The sequence below is a fragment of the Melanerpes formicivorus genome, unplaced genomic scaffold (genome assembly GCF_026170545.1).
Source record: "Melanerpes formicivorus ecotype bairdi unplaced genomic scaffold, bMelFor1.0.p_v2 SCAF_79, whole genome shotgun sequence".
Lineage (NCBI taxonomy): Eukaryota > Metazoa > Chordata > Aves > Piciformes > Picidae > Melanerpes > Melanerpes formicivorus.
In genome coordinates this window covers 228,462-244,640 of record NW_027142431.1, presented here as the reverse complement: position 1 = coordinate 244,640, position 16,179 = coordinate 228,462, and the positions used below count along the sequence as shown (strand labels likewise).

The following is a 16,179-nucleotide window of genomic DNA, read 5'->3' as shown; positions in this document are numbered from 1 at the left end:
TTTGCAGAGATTCTAGTGCCCATCTTGCAGCTCTGGGTGCCCCTGGGCAGTGAGGTAACTCACCTGGACTGTTGCAAGGCACTTCACAACTGCTCTTGTGCACCTCTCTGACCTGGTTACACCTCTGCACTCACATCTTCATCCCTCAAGGAACTGCTCTGGGTTAAAACACCTCCATGCTTGAGGGTCACAAACTTGTTGCAGTGCTCAGATTTTTATCTGCAGGTGTTGCTCTGTGTGTCCTGTTCCAACAATCTCTCTCTCCTCAGTATGACAGTGTGACTGTTGCTGAAAATCTCCCAGTAGGAACTGTACTATTAGAAATTCAAGCCACAGATGGAGATGAGCCTGGCACAGGGAGCTCCTACATCATTTACCAAGTGAAGGAGGGAGATCCCAACAACACCTTCATCATAGAGACAGATTCTGAAACAAACCGAGGGTTCCTGAAGGTTAACAAGGTGAGCAGATGGGTTTATATTCCTCCCTTTTATATATACAGCTCTGTATTTGCCATAAACAGGAACTGTCCTGAAGAAAAGGCCTTGGGGGTGGTGCTGGTGGATGAGAAGCTCAACAGGAGCCAGCAGTGAGCACTTGCAGCCCAGAGAGCCAAGCAGAGCCTGGGCTGCAGCAAGAGAAGTGTGGCCAGCAGGGCCAGGGAGGGGATTCTGCCCCTCTGCTCCACTCTGCTGGGACCACAGCTGGAGCACACTGTCCAGTTCTGGAGCCCCTAGCACAGGAAAGATCTGGAGGTGCTGGAAGGTGTCCAGAGAAGGGCCACGAGGATGAGCAGAGGGCTGGAGCTGCTCTGCTATGAGGACAGACTGAGAGAGTTGGGGCTGTTCAGTCTGGAGAAGAGAAGGCTCTGAGGTGACCTCATTGTGGCCTTCCAGTATCTGAAGGGGGCTACAGGAAGGCTGGGGAGGGACTGCTCAGGATTTCAGGGAGTGATAGGACTAGGGGCAATGGACTGAAGCTGGAGGTGGGGAGATTCAGGCTGGAGGTGAGGAGGAAGTTCTTCCCCATGAGAGTGGTGAAGCCCTGGAATGGGTTGTCCAGGGAGGTGGTTGAGGCCCTGTCCCTGGAGGTGTTTAAGGCCAGGCTGGCTGAGGCTGTGGCCAGGCTGATCTAGTGTGGGGTGTCCCTGCCCATGGCAGGGGGGTTGGAACTAGATGATCCTTGTGGTCCCTTCCAACCCTGACTGATACTATAATTCCATGAGAGGACTGGGGGGAATGGAGCAAAACTAGAAATGGGTAGATTGAGATTGGATGTTAGGAAGAAGTTGTTCCCCATGAGGGTGGTGAGAGCCTGGCACAGGTTGCCCAGGGAGGTGGTGGAAGCCTCCTGCCTGGAGGTGTTTGCAGCCAGGCTGGCTGTGGCTGTGAGCAACCTGCTGTAGTGTGAGGTGTCCCTGGCCATGGCAGGGGGCTTGGACCTGGCTGATCCTTGAGGTCCCTTCCAGCCCTGACAATTCTATGAGTCTATGGTTTGCAGGTGAGGACATGGGTTGGCAGTGGAGCAAGGCCAACCTAACCATGGATGAGGCCTTGGACAATCTGGTCTAGCAGGAGGTGTCCTTGCCAATGCAGGGAGGTTGGAACTGGATGATTTTTAAGGTCCATTCCAACCTAAATCATCCTATGAACCTCTGTATCTTCAGGCTTAACCACTGAGTTACTTCTTCCCAAGGAGGCAATTGTGAGAACCTACATGTTGTAGCAACCCTCATGTGACTTTTGCCAGCTGGAGGCCACCTGGGAGTTGGACAGGTCTATAAATACTATATCCTGCTGTAAACAGGATATAGTCATTAAATTTAGGTGGCAACATCATGAGGAAATGCAGCTGCTGAGGAATCCTCCATGTGGACAAAAGGTTTCATTTAAAAGGGCTTCTCCCAGTGTCCCTGCAGCTGAAAGCTCTCCCTTGTTTTGTCTGCACCCAGCATCTGTATCTGCTTGAGAAGAGGCAGACTTTGTGGTGTCCTGTGGGAGCTCCCCCTGGTAACAAAGAATCATAGATTCATAGATTCATAGAATCATAGAATGGTCTGGGCTGGAAGGGACCTCCAAAGGTCATCTAGTGCAACCCCACTCTGCATAAGCAGGGGCATCCTCAACTAGATCAGGTTGCTCAGAGCCTTCTCAAGCCTCACCTTGAATATCTCCAGGGATGGGGCCTCAACCACCTCCCTGGGCAACCTACTACAGTGCTCTACCACCCTCATGGTAAAGAACTTGTTCCTAACATCCAATCTAAATCTGTTCTGAGCTCGTTTGAAGCCACTGCCCCTCGTCCTGATCCTGCAGGCCTTTGCAAACAGTCTCTCTGGGCCCCTCAGTGTAAGAAGGACATTGAGACACTTGAAGATGCTTAGATGCTGGAAGGTGTCCAGAGAAGGGCAACGAGGCTGGGGAGGGGTCTGGAGCACAGCCCTGTGAGGAGAGGCTGAGGGAGCTGGGGTTGCTTAGCCTGGAGAAGAGGAGGCTCAGGGGAGACCTTCTTGCTCTCTACAACTATATGAAGGGAGGTTGTAGCCAGGTGGGGGTTGGTCTCTTCTCCCAGGCAGCCAGCACCAGAACAAGAGGACACAGTCTCAAGCTGTGCCAGGGGAAATTTAGGCTGGAGGTGAGGAAGAAATTGTTCCCAGAAAGAGAGATTGGCCATTGGAATGTGCTGCCCAGGGAGGTGGTGGAGTCCCCATCCCTGGAGGTGTTCAAGAGGGGATTGGATGTGGCACTTGGTGCCATGGTCTAGTCATGAGGTCTGTGGTGACAGGTTGGACTTGATGATCTTTGAGGTCTCTTCCAACCTTGGTGATACTGTGATTCTGTGATTCTTGTAGTCCCCTTCAGGTACTGGAAGGCTGCTATTAGGTCTCCCCAGAGCCTTCTCTTCCCCAGGCTGAACATCCCCCAGCTCCCTCAGCCTCTCCTTGTAGCAGAGCTGCTGCAACCCCCTGATCATTTTCATGGCCTCCTCTGGACCCTCTCCCTTAGGTCCATGTCCTTCCTGTGTTGAGGTCTCCAGACCTGAATGCAGTACTCCAGGTTAGTAAGCACCATGGCTTAAACCACCATTTCCCCCTCCCCATGTTTTCCAGGCTCTTGATTTTGAAACAGCTCCAGCCTATGACCTGGTGATCAACGCCACAAACCCCGAGCCCCTGGTGTCGGGCGTGCAGTACAACTCCAGCTCCCTTGCCACCTTTAAAGTCTTTGTGACAGATGTGGACGAGCCACCTGTTTTCCACAAGCCTGTGTACAAAGAAGAAGTGTCTGAAGACATTCCTGTCAACACTCTGGTCATGACAGTGGAGGCCTCTGATCCTGAGGGGGATTCTGTACGGTAAAAAAACATCAAGGATTGACCATGATTCGTTAAAAGGGGTAGAGAAGGTGAAAGCAAAGGGTAAGGGACAAGGGGCTGTGGGTATAAACTGCAGCACAGGAGGTTCCAGCTCAACATGAGCAGGAACTGCCTCACTGTGAGGGTGACAGAGCCCTGGAGCAGGCTGCCCAGAGAGGTTGTGGAGTCTCCTTCTCTGGAGACTTTCAAGCCCTGTCTGGATGTGTTCTGTGTGACCTGAGCTGGATTCTGTGATCCTGCTCTGGCAGGGGGCTGGGACTGAATGATCTCTGGAGGTCCCTTCCAACCCCTAACATTCCAGCAGTGTGCCCAGGTGGCCAAGAAGGCCAATGGCATTCTGGCCTGTATCAGCAATAGTGTGACCAGCAGGAGCAGGGAAGTCATCCTGCCCTGTGCTCAGCACTGGTTAGGCCACACCTTGAGTCCTGTGTCCAGTTCTGGGCTCCTCAGTTTTGGAAAGATGTTGAGATGCTGGAAGGTGTCCAGAGAAGGGCAACAAAGCTGGGGAGGGGTCTGGAGCACAGCCCTGTGAGGAGAGGCTGAGGGAGCTGGGGTTGCTTAGCCTGGAGAAGAGGAGGCTCAGGGGAGACCTCATTGCTCTCTACAACTCCTTGAAGGGAGGTTGTAGCCAGGTGGGGCTTGGTCTTTTCTCCCAGGCACCCAGCACCAGAACAAGAGGACACAGTCTCAAGCTGTGCAAGGGGAGGTTCAGGCTGGGTATTAGGAAGAAGTTCTTCCCAGCAAGAGAGATTGGCCACTGGAATGTGCTGCCCAGGGAGGTGGTGGAGTCACCATCCCTGGAGGTGTTTAGGAAGAGCCTGGATGAGGCACTTGGTGCCATGGTTTAGTTGATCAGATGGTGTTGGGTGATAGGTTGCACTTGATGATCGCAAAGGTCTTTTCCAACCTGGTCTATTCTATTCTATTCTATTCTATTCTATTCTATTCTATTCTATTCTATTCTATTCTATTCTATTCTATTCTATTCTATCCTATTTCATTCTATTCTATTCTATTCTATTCTATTCTATTCTATTCTATTCTATTCTATTCTATTCTATTCTATTCTATTCTATTCTATTCTATTCTATTCTATCCTATCCTATCCTATCCTATCCTATCCTGGGATCCTGTGTGGTGTGGTGGTGGCTGGTCACCCTCCTGCAGCATGCTGCTGGGCAGTGCTTTTTCTGACTAGCTTAATCTCTGTGCTGTGACAAACATCAACCAGTGGGGCCTCTGAATCATGGAAGTAAAAAGGAAGGAGGCCAAAACATGACTCCAGGAAAGAGGCAGAGCAAGGTTTCCATAATGCTTTTAACAAATGAAGGATGTTCTGTGTACCCCTAGGAAGCAGCAGGGCAGGAGCTGCTCTTCATGTCCCACAGGAAGCTGTCCAAAAACACAAACCTGTAGTGAAGCTCAAGTCTGTAACTGACAACTCATTCATGTCATTTTCCAGCTACCAAAGCCAATATGCCTGCTTCCACTGTGGGTGAAAAGCTCTGTGCAAAGGCAGCTCCCGTGCCTGTGAGTGGGATGCAAAACCTCAGACAGGCTCATTTGGTGGCCCAGCACCTTGTGGTGTGACCAAGTCATCTTGAGTCTCTGCCAGTCCATGGATCTATGCACAGTGCTGTGTGGCATGATGTAAACCTGCCTTGCACAGCAGAGGCACATGTGTTTGTGGCTCTGGCTGCATGATTCTCAGCTGGGATACTGAAGAGATCAACCCAAAAGCAAACCACCCTCGAGATTTAACTGCAGTTCAGCAAAACATCAAGTAGTTAATGGAGTTGTAGAATACAGCTGTTAGGCCTCCCATGGATGTTTAGTCCCAGAGGTTTCTCATCTGGCATTCCACTTTCCCCTGACTTTTGGGAACTTAGCATTTCTGGCCTTCTGTCAAGCTGGTTTGAAAGTGAGCCACAGAGTCCAGAAGCTCTAGGGGATGATGACAGAGACAGATGAGCAGAATTCACATGTATATAAAAATCACATTGCTGCTCAAAAGAATAGGTCAAAGGACATGAAATACTACAACCCAACTCAAACCAGCATAAAAGGATGTCCAAGATGTCCAGGTGCTGGGTTTAAAAGAGGGTACTGAAAGGACAAAGATGTTGAATGAAGAGGTCAGGTCAGATCTGCTCAGGCAGCTGCCTGTGCTTGAAGTGGTTCATGTGTTCATTGTCACATTTCCTTGAGTGAACACCCAGAGACCTTGGGGGGGGGGGGTGGGGGGGTGGTGTGTGTGTTTAAAAATACTACTATGGAAAGATAATGAAGTGGTGAAGTTGAAAGCACTCTGTGTTACAGGCTGCTCCAGACTGGCAGGAGAGAACCACTACAGTTCAAACCAAACCTTGGGGCCCTGTGCTGATCCCAAAAGGGCTGCCTGGCTGCAATGCTCCCTCTGTCCCCCAGCCCTTGGCTTGTGCCCCCATCAAAAGCATGGTGGGGGGGATGTGATGGGAGAGAGGGACATGGGGTTGGGACAGAGCACACTTTGGGATCCAAAGCTCAGGAGCATCCCAGGTTTCTCAGTGAGGAGGAAGGTGGAGTTGCAGTGTGCAGGCTGGAGGAGAGGGGGTGTCTCCACAGTTCTGCTGTAACTCTTATCCTCAATGATTCTGGCTCCCCTTCCTCACTCTGTCTCCCTTGGTTGGCTCTCTCTCTCTTTGAGTAGAATCATAACCAGGCTGCTTGCCTAAAATCCACAAGGAAGGGTTTGCTCTCGCAGCAGTTTCATAGTATCATAGTATCAGTCAGGGTTGGAAGGGACCACAAGGATCATCTAGTTCCAACCCCCCTGCCATGGGCAGGGACACCCCACACTAGATCAGCCTGGCCACAGCCTCAGCCAGCCTGGCCTTAAACACCTCCAGGGACAGGGCCTCAACCACCTCCCTCAACAACCCATTCCAGGGCTTCACCACTCTCATGGGGAAGAACTTCCTCCTCACCTCCAGCCTGAATCTCCCCACCTCCAGCTTCATTCCATTCCCCCTAGTCCTATCACTGCCTGAGATCCTGAGCAGTTCCTCCCCAGCCTTCCTGTAGCCCCCTTCAGATCCTGGAAGGCCACAATGAGGTCACCTCAGAGTCTTCTCTTCTCCAGACTGAACAGCCCCAGTCTCTCTCTTTTTTTCCCTTGGTTTGGAACAGTGTACATGACTTTATTTTATGTTTTCTCCTACTTCTTTCCAAAGCTACTCCTTAGAAGGTGATGTGAGGAGATGGCTGAGCATTGACCCAGCCACTGGGCAGGTACACACTGCTTCTGCTTTGGATCGAGAGCAGCAAGAAATATACACAGTGGATGTTGTGGCAGCAGAGATGAGTAAGTGATGAAGCAACCACCTCTACCACACTGCCCTTACTGCTTTGTGAGGCTTTACAGATTCACAGCTTGCATTGGGTTGGAAGGGAGCCTCAAAAGTAATTTTGTCCACCCCACCCCCTCCTGTAATTCAAATGTGTATTTGATATATAATTAATACCTTGGGCAGTTGAATCTTCAAACACCACTGCAACTCATTTACAAGATGTATCCACAGGTTCAGTTGTTGGTTTGTGGGGATTGCACTGCACATACAGAGACAGTTGCATGATTCAAGCACAGATCTAACCTTCCCACTGCAGCAATTCAAATGGGAAGTACAGGTGCTGTGATCTGTGGTTTCCTCCAAACAGGATTCCATGGCAGATTAGCTGGGGACTCATGACTTGCCTCTCTGTCTGGTGTCCTCCCAGATGCTGTGGCTGTGATTTGAGCAGCCCTTGGCTCAGAGAGGGCTAAGGACCTCTCTCTTGTCATGCCCAGTTCACAGCCTGGAGCTTGCCCTTGGCTCAGAGAGGGCTAAGGACCTCTCTCTTGTCATGCCCAGTTCACAGCCTGGAGCTTGCCCTTGGCTCAGAGAGGTCTAGGAGGCCTCTCTCTTGTGTGCTCCCTTACTGGGCTGCAGCCTCTTCTGGCATTCCATTCCCTTGGAGCTTTTCCCCTTTCTGCCTTGGCCCAGGTGCAAGGCCTGGGTGAAGCTGTTGGTCTGCTAGAGCAGGTTCTCCAGCTGCTACTCTGGCAGCATTTGGCTCTTGCTGCTGTCTGGGTGAGGACAAGGCAAGCTGCCTGACTTCTTGGCTGGTTCAAATACTGTCCCAAGACAATTAATGCCCTTTGGAAACACAGGCCCCTGATCACTGGACCCATAGGATGGGGCATATCCAAACATGGCCAGGGGCACACACAGTTCACAGCTGTGTCACACAGCTAAGCACAGTGCTCCCTGTTTATCTGGAGCCCAGGAAGGGTCGAGGTTTGCACACTCACTCACAGGTGCTCACAAGGTTAATCACACCTGCTATACATTTACCTTGACCATCTGGACCCCAGGAACTGTCCAGGTTAGCATCTTCACAGCTGCTTAGCCTCTTGGCTGGGCTAGGGCTTGTTTGGGGCTTTCACAGTATCACAGTGTCACCAAGGTTGGAAGAGACCTCAAAGATCATCAAGTCCAACCTGTCACCACAGACCTCATGACTAGACCATGGCACAAAGTGCCACATCCAATCCCCTCTTGAGGACCTCCAGGATGGTGACTCCACCACCTCCCTGGGCAGCACATTCCAATGGTGAACAACTCTCTCGGTGCAGAACTTTCTCCTCACTTCCAGCTTAAACTTGAGCAGCTTGAGACTGTGTCCTCTTGTTCTGGTGCTGGGTGCCTGAGAGAAGAGACCAACTCCCTCCTGGCTACAATCCCCCTTCAGGGAGTTGTAAAGAGCAAGAAGGTCTCCCCCGAGCCTCCTCTTCTCCAGGCTAAACAATCCCAGCTCCCTCAGCCTCTCCTTTGAGCCTTCAGGACACCCCTCTAGTCAACAGGGACACCTCCAACTAGATGAAGGCTGCACAGAGCCACATCCAGTCTGATCTTGAAGGACTTCTGTGTCCAGTTCTGGAGCCCCTATTACAAGAGGGATGTGGAGGTGCTGGAAGGTGTCCAGAGAAGGGCCAGGAGGATGAGCAGAGGGCTGGAGCACCTCTCCTGTGAGGACAGACTGAAGGAGTTGGGGCTGTTCAGGCTGGAGAAGAGAAGGCTCCAAGGTGACCTCATTGTGGCCTTCCAGTATCTGAAGGGGGCTACAGGAAGGCTGGGGAGGGACTGCTCAGGATCTCAGGCAGTGATAGGACTAGGGGGAATGGAATGAAGCTGGAGGTGGGGAGATTCAGGCTGGAGGTGAGGAGGAAGTTCTTCCCCATGAGAGTGGTGAAGCCCTGGAATGGGTTGTCCAGGGAGGTGGTTGGGGCCCTGTCCCTGGAGGTGTTTAAGGCCAGGCTGGCTGAGGCTGTGGCCAGGCTGATCTAGTGTGGGGTGTCCCTGCCCATGGCAGGGGGGTTGGAACTAGATGATCCTTGTGGTCCCTTCCAGCCCTGACTGATACTGTTATACTATGATACTATGACTTCCCACAAAAAGTAGAGGAACATGTGATGGACCCTCAGAAGTATACATTTCTTAAGCATTTAACTTAGCTTAAAAGAAGCCCTGATGTTGTAGGCAGTGCAGGTTAAAACAGCTTTCATGGAGTCATCTGCCACAGGTCACCTGGAGAAGCTTAGAATTTCTTCAGTGTTTCCAGCATCAAAGGTTTCTGCCACTGTGTTCCTCTATAGCTACAAAAATGTTAATCTTCCTTGTAGGTATGTTTGGGCTTCCTGAAAACATATCTGCAGCTCTCTACACCAGCTTATCTCAAATGCATTATTCCAGATCTTGGAATCTTTCCAAAAGGCCATCTGGGGGTGAAAAACTCTAGACTGTAGCTGATTGATGGGGTATAAATCTGGATTTCCCTTGTTAAACACAGCTGAACAATAATGCTAGCTGTAGTTTAGGGGGATATAGGTCAAAAGGTAGTTTCCATATGGCAGGAAAAAGGAGTGTTTGCTGGAGCACTGAAGATGTTGAGCTGCTGGAAGGTGTCCAGAGAAGGGCAACAAAGCTGGGGAGGGGTCTGGAGCACAGCCCTGTGAGGAGAGGCTGAGGGAGCTGGGGTTGCTTAGCCTGGAGAAGAGGAGGCTCAGGGGAGACCTTCTTGCTCTCTACAACTACCTGAAGGGAGGTTGTAGCCAGGAGGGGGTTGGTCTCTTCTCCCAGGCACCCAGCACCAGAACAAGAGGACACAGTCTCAAGCTGTGCCAGGGGAGATTTAGGCTGGAGGTGAGGAGAAAGTTCTTCCCAGAGAGAGTTGTTAGCCATTGGAATGTGCTGCCCAGGGAGGTGGTGGAGTCCCCATCCCTGGAGGTGTTCAAGAGGGGATTGGATGTGGCACTTGGTGCCATGGTTTAGCCATGAGGTCTGTGGTGACAGGTTGGACTTGATGATCTTTGAGGTCTCTTCCAACCTTGGTGATTCTGTGATTCTGTGGTTTAGGCTGGATGTTAGGGAGAAGTTCTTCTCAGCAAGAGAGATTGGCCATTGGAATGTGCTGCCCAGGGAGGTGGTGGAGTCACCATCCCTGGAGGTGTTTAGGAAGAGCCTGGATGAGGCACTTGGTGCCATGGTTTAGTTGATCAGATGGTGTTTGGGTGATAGGTTGGACTTGATGATCTTGAAGGACTTTTCCAACCTGGTTAAGTCTATCCTATTCTAAAGAGACAGAGTGGGGCTGTTCCTGCAGGAGCAGGCTGGAGGAGTGACAGGGTCTGAAAGCCCTTGGGCCCCTTCTCTTGGCCCCAAGGCAGGTTATTGACCTGCATTTGCTATAGAAAGAAGAGAAATGGGAAACTTAAGGAATGTTAAGTATAACAGAGCACTCCAAAGAGCACTGATCACCTTGGGTGTGACCCCTGCCTGGTGCCACGGGTGGTCTCTCTGCCTCCTTTCACTTGCAAGAGGTGGCAGCTACCAGTAGTCCTTCCAGTCCTCCTGAGCCCTTGCCTCAGCAGCCTGCAAGCTGCAGACAGACCAGCACCTCCCACTGCCTGCCTGGTGGTGTTCCTACCCTACAGCTACACACACAACCACCCAGGCTGTAAGTAGGAGGTGTGATGTAACTTTGCATTCTGTTGAACTCCACAGATAATGCAGCTCAGAAATCCAGGGCAGTCCTGGTGCTACACTTAAAAGATGTCAATGACAACCCTCCAGGCTTGGATACAGATAATCCTCCTTTCTTCTGCTACCCTCTCAGTGGAGGAGAGAGGGCTTTGATCAAAGCTGTTGATGCTGATCAACTGTGGTGGTTTTCAACGTTCACCTTTACTCTGGCTGATGATTTGCATACAAGAAGTAACTGGGAACTCTCAAAAGTCAATGGTGAGTTGATAAAGCTGTTCTGATAATTCTGTGGGATGCTCTAAGGACTCTGAGAAATACAAATACTGAATTGCTTTTCATTTCTGCTCTTGTACCAACCTTGGACTGTGAGCCAGCAATGTGCCCTTGAGGCCAAGAAGTCCAAGGGCATCCTGGGGTGGATTAGAAGGGCTGTGGTCAGTAGGTCAAGGGAGGTTCTCCTACCCCTCTACTCCACCCTGGTGAGGCCACAGCTGGAAGATTGTGTCCAGTTCTGGGAACCTCAGGTCAAGAAGGAGCTCAGGGAACTGCTTGAAAGCGTCCAGCACAGAGCCACAAAGATGATGCAGGCAGAGGAACATCTTCCTGATGAGGAGAGCCTGAGGGAGCTGAGGGCTCTGTAGCTTGGAGAGGAGGAGCCTGAGGGTGACCTCATTCCTGTTGCTAAAGCTGCGCAGGGTGAGTGCCCAGAGGCTGGAGCCAGGCTCTGCTGGGTGATGCCCAAGGACAGCACAAGGGACAGTGGTGGAAGCTGAGGCAGAGGAAGTTCCATGGAAACAGGATGAAGAATTGTTTCCCTGTGAGGGTGGCAGAGCCCTGGAACAGGCTGCCCAGGGGGGTTGCAGAGTCTCCCTCTCTGGAGACATTCAAGGCCCATCTGGATGCATTTGGAAAGGACCTTCAAAAATCATCAGGTCCAACCCCCCTGCCAGAGCAGGAGCAGAGAATCCAGCACAGGTCACACAGGAACACATCCAGACAGCTTGAAAAGCTCCAGAGCAGGAGACTCCACAACCTCTCTGGGCAGCCTGCTCCAGGGCTCTGTGACCCTCACAGTGAAGAAGTTCCTCCTCATGTTGAGGTGGAACCTCCTGTGCTGGAGTTTATATCCATTGCCCCTTGTCCTATCCCAGGGTGCAACTGAGCAGAGCCTGTCCCTGTTCCTTCCTTTCTGACTCCCAGCCCTCAGATATTGATAGACATTGATTAAATCCCCTCTCAGTCTTCTCCTCTCCAGACTAAACAGCCCCAGGGCTCTCAGCCTCTCCTCACCAGGCAGTGCTGCAGGCCCTTCAGCATCCTTGTAAGCCCTCCCTTGGACTCTCTCCAGCAGATCCCTGTCCCTCTTGAACTGGGGAGCCCAGAACTGGATGCAATATTCCAGGTGAGGTCTCAGCAGGGCAGAGTAGAGGGGGAGGAGAACCTCCCTGGCTCTGCTGGACACACAGACAAGATACTGCCATTGATCAACCTTTGGGCTGATCTCCACAGCTGTGATAGCTTTACTTGGCCAAGAGTTTTCAAGACTCTTAGATGTGATTCTGTAAGTGCTGTAGAAGGATGGCCTGTCCTACTAAGTCTTCTGGGGGATAATTTAAGTTGGTTATGGTTGCTATAAGGTCTTGGTTTATATGTGAAGCTGCACTACCCCAGATCAAGTCTGGCCTGCTGTAGAAATCAGGAAGGAAATTCCCTGACAGCTAAAGGCCAGACTAGGAGTGTCAGTGGTCCCTTTTGACTTGATGTCTGCAGACCACTGAGACCTGGAAAGACATGGGGGAAACCAGAACTGCCATGCTGTGCAAAGCAGCCTTAAAGCCCAGCTCCTGCAGCTGGTGTGAGTGTTGAGCTCAATCCCTGTCTCATGCTGACATGAATGTTCCATTTCCTTCTTACAGCTACTCATGCTTACCTCTCCCCGAAGCACACTGGCTTTGAGGAGAAGGTCTACTATGTTCCAGTCACAGTTAATGACAATGGGAAGCCACCTTTGCAAGGAGAAGTGAATCTGCCAGGTATACATTGCACATAACAGTTGGTTTCAAGACAAGAGTTACAGTTATGAGCTGCTGGAGCAGGTGTAGAGGAGGCCACAGCAATGATTAGAGGGTTGGAGAACCTCCCCTGTGGGCACAGGCTGAGGGAGTTGGGGCTGCTCAGCCTGGGGAAAAGAAGGCTCCAGGGAGATCTTAGAGCAGCCTTCCAGTACCTGAAGGAGGCTATAGGAGAGCTGGGGTGGGACTTTTGAAAAGGGCCAGGTTGGATGAAGCCTTGAGCAGCCTGGGCTGGTGAGAGGTGACCCTGCCCATGGCAGGGGGGTTGGAACTGGATGATCTTCGAGGTCCCTTCCAGCCCAAACCATTCCATGAATCTACAAATCAATGAGCACTCAGGCAACAGGACTGGGAAGCCTCTGATTAACCTCCTGGCATCTGGTTTTGCAGTCAACATCTGCAAGTGCTCAAGTGAAATGTCCTGTTTTATTGAAGTAGAACGAGAGCACTCCTGGCCAACTGTTGGGCAGGCAGTTGGGATCCTCCTTGCAGTCCTGCTCATCATTGGTAAGTCACAATTTCCTGCTTGATGCAAAGCCAGGCACGAGGGTGCTGATGCATTTGTGATGCTGATTCACCTTCTGGGGGTAAAGAGGGAAGATCTCATGGTTGCTTCTGACCTGCAAGCTCTGGATCGCAGGAATAGCTTTGCTTGGCTTGTGCTCCTGCGTCAACACACAGCTGCAAAAGAGCTTCACATGGAAGGAGGCATATTCAGACCTCCCATGAACAGAGGAACTTCTCCAGCAGCATCTTTACCATCTCTGTTCAAGCTTCTTCCATTGTTAATTATCACACAATGCCTCACTTTTGGTCCCTTACAGAACAGTTTTGCTGTCAGTGGTCTCAGCTTTGCTGTTCTTCAGCAGCTCCTTAGTATCTGCTAGGAATAGCTGATAGGCCACAGAGAATTGTGCCCCAAAGGCCCCTTTCTTTTGAGCAAGGATTTGTTATAGAATAGAATAGAATAGAATAGAATAGAATAGAATAGAATAGAATAGAATAGAATAGAATAGAATAGAATAGACCAGGTTGGAAGAGACCTTCAAGATCATCAAGTCCAACCTATCACCCAACATCATCTAATCAACTAAACCATGGCACCAAGCACCCTACCAAGTCTCCTTCTGAACACTTCCAATGATGGTAACTCCATCACCTCCCCAGGCAGCCCATTCCAATGGGCAATCACTCTCTCTGTGTAGGGCTTCATCCTGACCTCCAGCCTAAACTTCCCCTGGCACAGCTTGAGGCTGTGTCCTCTTGTTCTGGTGCTGGTTGCCTGGGAGAAGAGACCAACCCCCACCTGGCTACAACCTCCCTGCAGGGAGTTGTAGAGAGCAAGAAGGTCTCCCCTGAGCCTCCTCTTCTCCAGGCTAAGCAACCCCAGCTCCCTCAGCCTCTCCTCACAGGGCTGTGCTCCAGACCCCTCCCCAGCTTTGTTGCCCTTCTCTGGACACCTTCCAGCATCTCAACCTCCTTCCTAAACTGAGGGGCCCAGAACTGGACACAGGACTCAAGGTGTGGCCTAACCAGTGCAGTGTACAGGGGCAGAATGATCTCCCTGCTCCTGCTGGCCACACTGTTCCTGAGGCAGACCAGGATGCCATTGGCCCTCCTGGCTGCCTGGGCACACTGCTGGCTCATGTTCAGCTGCTGTCAACCAGCACCCCCAGGTCCCTCTCTGCCTGGCTGCTCTCCAGCCACTCTGACCCCAGCCTGTAGCACTGCATGGGGTTGCTGTGGCCAATGTGCAGAACCTGGCACTTGGATGTGTTCAATCTCCTGCCCTTGGATTCTGCCCATCTGTCCAGCCTGTCAAGGTCCCTCTGCAGAGCCTCTCCACCCTCCAGCAGATCAACTCCTGCCCCCAGCTTGGTGTCGTCAGCAAATTTACTGATGAAGGACTCAATGCCCTCATCCAGATCATCAATAAAGATGTTAAAGAGCACAGGGCCCAGCACTGATCCCTGGGGCACACCACTGGTGCCTGGCTGCCAGCTGGCTGTGGCACCATTCACCATTATGTTTCTGTCTTGAACTGTTGCCATTCCATTGGGAAATAAACCCAAAGCAACAGTTCAAGACAGAAACATGACAAATCCTTGCTCAGAGGAAAGGAGGCTAAACCCCACCCTTTGCCATCTAGTCAGATTCTAGAGGAGAAGTTCATCTCTGGGAGCCCTGAAGCCTTGCCCACCAGTGCCTCAGGTGCCTGAACACTCCAGTCTAACACTGCATAAGCCATTCCCTAAAGGGTTTGCTTCTGTTCAAGAGGTAAAGAGGTGTAGATATTACAGTGTGGGTGTCAGAACCTTTGCTAAAACACTTTTGCAGGAAGCTTTCCCTTCCCTTTCCTGATGAGTGCTCTCTGTTTCCCAGGTGCCATTGTAGGAGGTGTGTTTTGGCACATGAAACACAAAGAGAAAGGCAAAAATAAAAGCCATGAGAAAGATGCCAAGGATAGGTCTGAACTGAACAGCTTGGCTTAGTGACTGCTCCAGCAAGAGACAAAACCACCCTTTGTGCTGGGAAGGAGTGAGCTGGGGAGCTCCCAAAGCCCAGAAGTGGACTGTCCCAAACTGAGGATACAAGGATGCAAAAGCAAGCTCCCAGGGGCTGATCCTCACCTTTATAGGTAACACTGTTCAGTCATCAAACAACAAATGCAAGCAGCAGCCTTTGAGCAGAATACCAGCTTTGGCTGAAGTGTTCAGTCATGGCAGCACCAAATGCTGAGCTCCTCCAAGGATCCATCCATGGGACCAGCCTTCCTGCTTTGGCAGCTGAAGTACATGGGAACTTTCCAGAGGACTGCATCTTATCTCACTGCACATCTTTGGCTCTTCCACATCTCAGTAAGTTCCTGAACAGCACAACGAGGAATGAAGTCCTGTGCTCCACTTGAGGATGTCCCATGGAGCTGCAGCAGCCTCTCTAGCTCTCAGCAAAGGAGCTCCTAAATTTATTGCAATCTGTAAGCTGCCCTGTCTGGTCAGTTTGGCTATCCCCAGAGTACACACAGTTTGAGAAGCCCCATGGCCTTCCCTTACAGCTCCTAACTTAAGACACATACAGAGTCCTGGGGCCTCAGGTAATGTGATGTTTTAGCATACTGCTGCAAATGCTGTTCTTGCCTGCTGCACATTAGAGAAGAATAAAAATGTTCTTTAAGGGTTCCAGTGTCTGCTGATGTTATTAGAAACCAGAGAGAGTGTGCATGGGAGCAAACCATTGCTGCTTGGTTATCTGTTGTGTTTAATCCTCCTTTTGCATGGGAGCAAACCATTGCTGCTTGGTTATCTGTTGTGCTTAGCCCTCCTTTTGCATGGGAGCAAACCATTGCTGCTTGGTTATCTGTTGTGTTTAATCCTCCTTTTGCATGGGAGCAAACCATTGCTGCTTGGTTATCTCTTGTGCTTAGCCCTCCTTTTGCATGGGAGCAAACCACTGCTGCTTGGTTATCTCTTGTGTGTAGCCCTCCTTTTGCATGGGAGCAAACCACTGCTGCTTGGTTATCTCTTGTGTGTAGCCCTCCTTTTGCATGGCAGCAAACCATTGCCTCTTGGTTATCTCTTGTGTTTGACCCTTGCTTTTTCATACTGTATTCACAATTCCTCCTAGGCCAGAGTGATCCACCTGGCTGGTTCATGATGCTATGGCTGGTGGAG

At 51.0% G+C, this 16,179-nt stretch overlaps 1 protein-coding gene across 1 annotated transcript in view; it reads left to right on the top strand.

The window, feature by feature from the left end:
* Positions 1-15,687, top strand: part of CDH17 (cadherin 17) — a 50,448-nt gene extending 34,761 nt beyond the window's left edge. Inside the window, exons 12-18 of the mRNA XM_068164293.1 lie at positions 270-461; positions 3,110-3,354; positions 6,588-6,718; positions 10,458-10,694; positions 12,353-12,469; positions 12,899-13,015; positions 14,891-15,687. Coding sequence (XP_068020394.1) covers positions 270-461; positions 3,110-3,354; positions 6,588-6,718; positions 10,458-10,694; positions 12,353-12,469; positions 12,899-13,015; positions 14,891-15,000 — 1,149 coding nt within the window. The 3' untranslated portion in view covers positions 15,001-15,687. The remainder of the gene's footprint in view (positions 1-269; positions 462-3,109; positions 3,355-6,587; positions 6,719-10,457; positions 10,695-12,352; positions 12,470-12,898; positions 13,016-14,890) is intronic.
* The last annotated feature ends 492 nt before the right edge of the window (positions 15,688-16,179 follow it).